The sequence below is a fragment of the Peromyscus leucopus genome, chromosome 3 (assembly GCF_004664715.2).
Source record: "Peromyscus leucopus breed LL Stock chromosome 3, UCI_PerLeu_2.1, whole genome shotgun sequence".
NCBI classification, from domain to species: domain Eukaryota; kingdom Metazoa; phylum Chordata; class Mammalia; order Rodentia; family Cricetidae; genus Peromyscus; species Peromyscus leucopus.
Window position 1 is genome coordinate 86,157,434 of NC_051065.1, and position 9,510 is coordinate 86,166,943.

General features: G+C 38.0%; 1 gene segment (V, D, J or C); it reads right to left on the reverse strand.

Annotated features, from left to right (window-relative positions):
- Window positions 1-7,837: 7,837 nt before the first annotated feature.
- Window positions 7,838-8,554, reverse strand: LOC114689121. The segment is given in 2 exon segments: window positions 7,838-8,277; window positions 8,477-8,554. Coding segments are annotated over 2 exon segments (489 nt in total).
- Between the last annotated feature and the right edge of the window lie 956 nt (window positions 8,555-9,510).

The window sequence follows — 9,510 nt, forward strand, 5'->3', positions numbered from 1 at the left end:
GAAATGTGTATGAATACAGCACCACTGGAAAGGTTTGAGGTCACTAACACTGTGCTCATGAGAGGAAGTGTGTGCCTGTGATCCCCTGCTCTTTCCTGGCTACAAGATTCTCAGCTTTGCTCCACACTCCTGTCCTGATGGACTGCCTCACCACAGACTCACACAGGACATTACTTCCATGGAGAAAGATCCTCCACAACTGAGCCAATGTTAAGTTCATTATGTCATTTTCTTCTAGTGATGGACACAGAGGGCTTCAACTTTTCAATGTAATTCAGAGCAAGGGATGCTTCAGTGATTGCACCACTGAATATTGTGACACCCATGCTTCAATTAATGTCCGTGAGATGATTTTTACTTGCTTGTCTATCTCTGTAAGCAATGACTCCAATGATGTTGATGTAGATTACATTCTTGTGTGACACTGGTGCCACAGCCTACATAGCTTTCTCTATTAGTGAGTGCTGGAGATCTTTCCATCCTCTTTTTTCTTCAACTTAATTATTCAATGTCCCTGTGATTCCATTGTAGGCAGCTTTAACTTCCTTGCTTAAACTGGTTCCTAGGTATTTTGCTTTGAGGTTAGAAATGGAATTTGCCCCTGATTTCCTTTTTAGTGCATTTTTTACTATTACATACAAATGCTACTGATTGTTGTATGTTCACTTTGTATCCTGCTCTTTGTTTATATCCTGCTCTTTGCTGAAAGTATTTTCAGGTCTAAGAGTGTTCTGGGAGTATTGAGAGACGTTCTAAGTAAAGAACACATTATGTGTGAATGTTTGTAATTTGATTTCTTCATTTACTATTTATATTCTTTCATTTCTGCTCTTGCCTTCTTTCTGTGACTGAGATTTGAGCATTACATTGAATAAGAGTGAGACAGTGAGCATCCATTTCTCATTTCAGATTTGAGAAGTAGTTTTCTGGTTTATAATAATTTGTCCACTTAGTACAATTATAATGTTATTTTTATCATTAATAATCTTTGTTTTTGTTTATTGTTCTTTTGCTTTGTCAGTATAAATTTCACTCAGAAACCCACTTTGTTTCCTTGATTTTGTTTATTAATCTCATTGTAAACTGGCTTGTCAACCAACTACAACACAGTCTTGTAGACACACAGTAAAAATGGTTTGGCTCAGAATTGCCCCGATCTGTCACTCTCCCATGCTCTACCACCTCTGCCCTAACCAGGTTCCTGTTTTCTGGATCAGTAATGTAGCTCCAGAGATAGGGAACTAGATCTATGCTTCTTGAGCTGGCTCCCATGCAGCTCTTTTAGGAGCTCTATCAAGATGTTCCAGATGCATGAAGTTGCAGAAGCCTCTCTTGTGCAAGCTCCCATTTCCCACTGGAGGCACCAGGCTTTTTAAAAGTTATTCATTCTGAGACAGCTGTTTATTGATCAGCAGCTCATTAAACCTAAGGTAATTTAGCTTCACCACAGTCCTCTCAGCATCCTCTTCAAGGAGAAATGTGGCATACATGTTCTGACAAGGTGGTCCCCCTTGTTGTTGCAAATCTCTATCTCCTCAACATCCCAGAACTTTTGTTCCATCCAACTCAGCAAAGATTTCATCAAAGAACCCAACACAGTGCTCCTGTGTCTCCACATCATTCGCAGAACAGTGTGAGCCATCAGCTGTCTGTGCACTGTTTGCAGAATTTTTTGATATTTTCAATGAAGATGGTGCAGCAAAATGTCAGTTTTTGAGCAGCTAAGAATGTCTATCTCCTTGGCGACTTGCTCCAAAATTGAAAGCAGATGAACAGTTAACTTTGTCTGTCTTGGATGGAAACCAAGTGTTCCACCTTCTTCCAACAGAAGTTGCAAACATAGCTTCAAGATGGCACCAACTATGTCCTATATTCCTTATTATATACAGTAACGATCCTTCTATTACTAATCCCTTCAGGGATTTTATTACGAGTTTAGATGAGTTTTCCCACACTCATGGAAAAGATGATAGGATTTCAGCTTCTTAAGCACTTTGTGCTGACCTACAGTTAGTGATTTTGTATGAAAGCAGACCAACCTTTCACCCCTGAATCGAAACCAACTTGGTTACAGGTTACACACCTATCAGTTAATCCTGGATTTCATTTGAAAAAATTGGGGTGATCCTTATGTCAGTCATGTATACATGTATATAATATACATGGATACTATATACATATATACAAGATAGATAAGATATATTTTAGATGTCGGATTCGTCCATTCTTTCTTATGCAGATTAATGTTAAACTTTCCTTGGTTGTTTTCAGTTTGAGTCCAAAGAGTGGTGCACTGGTTAATACCCTCTGCTATTGTCTCAAGACATATCTGACCTTCTATATCCATTGCATCCTGGTTTGTTTTATAAAATTTGATCCCCAAAGGTTGGTGTGCATGCATTCGGAATTGTTGCATATGTTCTGTGACTCATTCCCTGTATTGCTTTCTTTATGTATTTGATTAATCTTTGTTTGGATTCTGCTGTACCAGATAACAGCAGAGCTGTGCCTGAGCCCCCATTCTCATGGTAGATTTATGTCCATCATGTGGCAGTACCTGTGTGTCATTACCAGTTAGGTGTGTTTCCTGGAGAAAACAGACAGTTGGATATAGTTTTTAACCTAGTTCAACAATATCTGTATCTTTATTGCTAAATTATGGTCACATATGGCTATTAAGAAATGTTTTATTAATTCTTATAATATTGTTGTGGTTACTTGATTTATTAGATTGTTTGTTTTCCATTTCTCCTCCTCAACTATATTGGAGTTTTCTGGCTTATATTGGTGGACACACTGGACTCCTTTCCTAATAGCTCTTGTTCATCCATCCCTCTCATGACACAAACATTTGTCTGTGCTCTCATGATTGAAACACTTTCTCCTATGTGCATAGTATTTTATAGTATCTTCCACAGTGCTGTCTTCATGGTCATGAAATACATTATTTTGTTATTGTCTTGCAATATCCTTATTTTTCCCTCAATTTATAATACAATTTTGCTTTTTTAAAACCACTGAGTAATACTCCATTGTGTAAATGCACCACATTTTCTTTATCCATTCATAGAGTTGTTTCCAGGTTTTGGCTATCATAACTACACAAAACCATCCTGAGTGAGATAACCCACACCCGGAAAGATGAACACAGTATGTACTCACTCATAAGTGGATATGAGAGCAAAGGATATCCAGGCTACAATCTGCAAACCCAGAGAGCTAGGTAACAAAGAGTACCCTAAGAGGGACAGGCATAAATCTCCCTGGGAGGGAAAAAGAGATAAGATCTCTTGGGTAAACTGGGAGCATGCATGGTGGGGAGGGCATGGGTAAGTGGAAGAGATGGCAGATGAGAACTTGAGGGAACAGGGTTGTTGAGTTGGGGCAGGGACAGAAAGGGAGAGCAAGGAAAGAGATATCTTGACAGAGTGAGTCATGGGTTGGGGGGAAAATGGTGCTAGAGAAATTCCCAAGTATCCACAAAGATGACTCCACCTAAGACCCCAAGCAGTAGTGGAGTGGGTGCCTGAACTGGCCTTCCCATGTAATCTCATTGATGGCTACCCTACCTAATTGTCATCATAGAAACTTCATCCAGTAACTTATGGAAGAAGATGCAGAGATCCATAGCTAAGCACTGGGCTGAGCTCCTGGAGTCCAGTCTAAGAGAGGGAGGAGGGATTATATGAGCAAGGGGGATCAAGACCATGATGAGAAAATACACAGAGATAGCTGATCCAAGCTAGTGGGAGCTCAAGGGAACCTGAACAGGACCTAACTAGGTCCTCTGAATGTGGGTGATACTTGTGTGTCTTGATCTGTTTGTGGAGCCCCCGGCAGTGGGACCAGAATTTATCCTTAGCACATGAACTGGGTTTTTGGAGATCACTCCCTGATGAGGGATATCTTGCTCAGCTTTGATGCAGGGGTTAGGGCTTGGCCCTGCCTCAACTTGATATTCCAGACTTTTTTGACTCCTCATGGGAGGCCTTACACTCTCTGAGGAGTGGATGGGAGGTAGGGAAGATAGAAGGAGTGAGAGGAGGGGAGGGAGGGGAAACTATGGTAAGTATATTAAAAAATTTAAATAAAAATGCAATTATACTGGACATGGATAACTTATTTAACAATTACTTACTATCAAGACCTGAAATATACTGTCCCGTGCTTTTCTAGCCTTTACAGTTTCAAATGAGAGTTCAGATGTCATTCTGATGTGTCTGTCTTTGGAGTTGAGTTGGCATTTGTCCATTATATCATTTGACTTGGATTTTTTTCCTTTGTATTTTTTACTTTATAGACACAATCCATGACATGGGGAGGTGTTTCTCTGGTGTTGTTCATTAGACAACTAAATGCCTTTCTGTGTTTGTCATTTTTTTCTCTTTACATGAAATTTTCTGTACTCATGTACTCATTTCATTCAATATGTTCTCTATGTCTTTGGTTTTTATCTCTGCTCTTCTATATCTGATGATTCTTGGTATGGCTCTCTTCATCATGTGCTAGAATTCTTTGACATTATAGTAATGATAATTTTTTAACCAATGATAAGTCAATGCTGTTTTTTCTACTGCAACCTTGATCTAGGATATCTTTCTTCTGTTTTAATGAGACTCTTGGTGAGTTCTTTGTTTTGTGTGTTGTATTTAATGCATTATAATTTAGTTTCCAGCATTTCAATTGTGTTTTCCCCTTACTCACTTTTTCTGCTGTATAACTGATTGTTTTATCTATCAAGCTTATGTTTGCCTGTATATATTACTAGCTTTCTGACTGAATAAATTTTTGTTTGTATCTAGATAATTTGTATATTGATACAAATACAGAACTATATTTGTTGGAATAATTATATATTTCTGCTCTTATTTGAAATGTTTGTATATTGATACAAATATAAAATTATATTTGTCATACTGTATGTATGTTCTACCAATTTAGAATATTTTGTATATTGATACATATATAGGATTATGTCATATTGAATATTGCACTATACATTCCTATCTCTGCTTGAGCTATTTTATGTATTATCACAATTTTGAGATCATTGTCCTTTTACTGTACATTTGCTTACAGACTGCTTCCCTTTTTTATGTGAAATGTCAGTCCTTAGGATATTTAGGCAGATAAGACTTCCAGATTTATAGTCACCTATACTTGTCATTTCTATAGTTATATTAGTTAGGTTCTCCAGATTTACAGAAACATATGTCAGATGGATAGGTAATCTTCAATCACGTCATAGACCTTCAGAATATGGCATTTAAATGTTTTGATAACTTAGAATTCTCTTGAAGTGAGACACAATTGCTCCTGGCAGCACCAATCTGATCTTGAAAGAATGTTGTACTTCTGAGACATTTCCATTTGGAAGTTTGTCTTATTCGTGGCACAAAATGGCCTACTGGGCAAAGAACTGCCCTTGCCACAACTGCTGACAGTATGAATACTGTCTTTTCTGTACAAGCAGGACACAAGGAAAAGTGACTTCTGAACTCTACCAAGACAGGGTAATATGATCTTTCAAAAATCCTGCTTCTAAAAATTGTCTATCAGATATTCTAAGCCTATAGCCAATTTGAATGCACCATCGACACTGTGAAACTTTAATTCTCCAGGCTGCCTGTTGTCTCTGTCTACTCTAGCAAGATTCCTGAAAGTTGCTTGTGTTCATCTCCTGTTTTCTCAGGTATTATTATAACCTTCTGGGGTCTTTGGAGTAGTTGAAGACTAGATAGTTATAATTATAGTTTTCTCTTAGTCATGATAAAAGATAAATTAGATATGAAACCTTAGACTCACAAATATAGGATAGATAGAATATTACATTTAATTTTGACAAATATGAAGACCAGATATTGTAACTGTAATTCTTGCTTAATAGCTGTTTGTTACATATAATTTTACTATGTTAAAGTTAAAACCTTCCTTTTTGATTAGACAGACAGGGGAAGTGCTGTGAGATGTCTTTTTGTATGCTGTGAGTATGTGTTACTTTGGTTGATAAATAAAGCTACATTAGCCTATGGCAGGACAGGATGGAGCCAGGTGATAAAACACAAAAGAGACAGTGAGAGGAGAAAGGAGAAAAAGGAGACGATAGCAGCCACCAGGAGGAACAAGTTGTAAAAGTACCAGTAAGACACGCCCATGTGGCGACATATAGATTAATAGAAATGGATCAAGTTATAAGAGCTAGCTAGTAAGAATCCTGCCATAGGCCATGCATTTAGTAACTAATATTAAGACTCTTAATGACTATTTTATAAGCAAGTGAGTGACTGCAGATGGGAGAGCTTTGTTATGACCATGGGCCAGGCTGGATACATGAAACCTTCTGACTACAGTATCTTTTATGGTGATTCACCATTTTTATGAGTATGTTTTTGAAATCTTCATCCAACATTTTACCTATTTCAGATCTTTGAGTTGAATCCATATGGGAATTATCGTCCTTTGGAACATCATTTTTTATTTGTTTGTAAGGATTATGTGTTTCTGTGTTATGATTTGTATCTGTTAGTTTACACACATCTTTTGGTTTATTTGAGGCTTTTCTACATTTAGCAACCTACACTCAAGGTTCACTGCCAAGAATCACTCAGATTTAAGGTATCTGGCACTCTCCAGAAATTTTATGTACTCTGTAACACATTTGTTCCCTGGCATATCTCCAAAATAGGTACTCAATAAGTTTCTTATTCAGAATATGGACACAATTAGTTACCACATTGATATTACATGGAAGCACAAAATATTCCTTTCTGGAAACATAAGCTTTATTAATTGATATAAAATGTAAAGACTGGAAGGTAGCATCTGCTGATACAGAATTATATCCAGCATTAGTGTGAAGGGAGTTTTCACCATTGAAATCAGATATGGAGACTTTAGAGGGAGATGTGGCCTGAGAAATTAGGGCATGAAATATCACATTTTCTCTCTTTTTTTGAATCCTAAGTATATGGATTTTGGGTATGTAAAGTTCATGACTGTATATATATATACATATACATATATATGTATACATGTGGATATGTGTGTATCTATGTATGTATATGTGTGATGTTCATATATGTTTATGTATATGAAAGTGTGGGATGGGTGAGTATGGGTGTGTCTGTATGAAAGACAGAGACAGAGAGATAAAAGTAAAAGAAGCTGGGGAAGAAAAGGCAGCAGGAAAGGGAAGGGGAAATGGCAAAGGTTAGTGCATACGGTAAAAGTACCTGATATACTAGAAAAACATAGCTTTCAAGAAAATTGTGTAGAATAAATTTACATCAATAAAAGATTTTAAGAAGCAGCAAGATGGATCAGATGGCAAAGGTACTTGACACCAAGCCTGATGTCAAATCTGAGCTTGAACCTCAGAACCCAAATGATGAAGAGACAATCAAGTCCAAGTATCCTCTGAGCTCTAGAAATATGCCATGTCACATGTACACCTAGAAACATGCACACTCACATATATATTAAATAAAATATAATAAAGGAAAAGAAAAAAAATAGAAGAAATAGGCATCAGTGAGGAAGTAAGAAAGCACTCCAGAATCTAGAAAGAGCAGGAAACACTCTTTCCTCCAAAAGAAATACAGTTTGTCATAATCATCACTTCAGCGCATAGACTCTTATGTTGGACACCAAATTCCAAAACTATAAAAAGATAAATCCCTCATAGTCAAGCAACAGAGTTTTTGCTAATGTGTTACAGAAGGAATTGCAAGATAATACTGAGTTCTCATTTGCATTGTCATATAAAGTATTTTCATACCAAAAGACATAAGAGACATTAAACCCATTATATTTAGCTGGGCTCTGCAAAATATCTCCATCAATGTTTCATCCACACTAGCTCTAAAGCAGAAGGGGGAAGTGGAAGTGTGCAGGTCCAGGGCTGTGTGTGGTGCAGGCAGGTGGTCAGACTCTCAGAGGAGGTTTTTGTTGGAGGTTGAAGCACTGTGGGAGGATAACTGCAATACTGCTGACAGTAATAATCTGCTGGGTCTTCAGCCTGGACACTGCTGATGGTGAGAGTGTAATCTGTCCCAGACCCACTGCCTGTGAAGCGATCAGGGACCCCAGTGTCCCGAGTGGATGCTAAGTAGATCAGCAGTTTAGGAGCCTGCCCTGGTTTCTGCTGGTACCAGGCCAAGTAGTGATTGGAGTCTAAAGTGAGACTATGACTGGACTTGCAGTTGATGGTGACCTTCTCTCCTGCTGACACAGCCAGGGAGGATGGAGACTGCGTCATCATGATATCTGCACAGGCTCCTGCAATCAGGAATATCAATGATCATGCATAATAAAAAACTACAGAATTCAATACAAATTAAATTTTTCCTTTAATGTCCTCGTAATGCTATATTGTCAGAGTATTATTTCATAAATATTATTACATCCTGACACACACTGTAAATTTTTTATACAAAAAGTGACTCTAAAAAGGTTATAATACTTTAAAATTTCTTACCAGACACACAGTACAGCAGGGACATGAGGACCTGTATCCGTGACTCCATCCTGCTCCCCCTGCTTGTCTGATGCAGCTCTGTTCTCACTGAAAAGGCCTAGTTTATAAATTCTGAGCAGCTGGTCTAGGCTGGAGGAGCCCATGCAAAGCAGTCAGCAAATACAAAGGCAGATGCCTGGGCAGTGTGTGTGAGAGTGGCTGCTGTCAATCAACAGCCAAAAATACTATAACAGAGAGCATAAGAAATCACTGAAAGATATTGGCTTACAGCTCTCCAACAGAAATCTACTAGGATCTCAATAGATGCTTTGGTTAAAATCCAAGACATATTTAAATCAGGTGACTTGTGCAGAAACATTAGGAGAGCTATTGTAGATTGACAGTTCTAGGGAAATGATATGTTCAAAAAATTACAACAACAAATTAGGAAACATACAGTAAAGAAAGTGTGCAATTAATGAAAGGAAGGATGGAATGAAGAAAAGAGAAAAGCCAAAAGCAAGAGAATTAATACTAATTATTTTCATTATCTCCCATCTCCAAAGCAATTTTTATAGTAAAGACAATGAACAGTGCCTCAGTTATTTGTGCTCCAGTTTCTGGGCCAAAAATTGAACAGAGATGCAAAGAGAAGACCCTGATTGATTTGTAGAAATCCTGAGGACATTAATTTAAACTGAAATCAGAGGAACTTTTATCTCAAAGCAAAGGTAAACCCTACAGAAACTAACACGTATCTTCCCTACAACTTCAGGAACAAGATTGCTGTGGGATGATCTGTATGTCCTGTGGGAGCCCTTCTTGGGTTCTTTGTGGCGTTACCCAGCAGGTCTATATAGAGGATGATTAGGACCATGGGCCTAGTGCAGGTGTTTGAGATGGTCTGCACTTGGCTGTGCTGGGGGATGGTCTGTATGTCAAGTTGTTCTGATTGATCAATAAATAAAACCTGATCGGCTGTGGCTAGGCAGGAAGGATAGGCGGGACTAACAGAGAGGAGAAATAAAAGGACAGGAAGGCAGAAGGACTGGCTG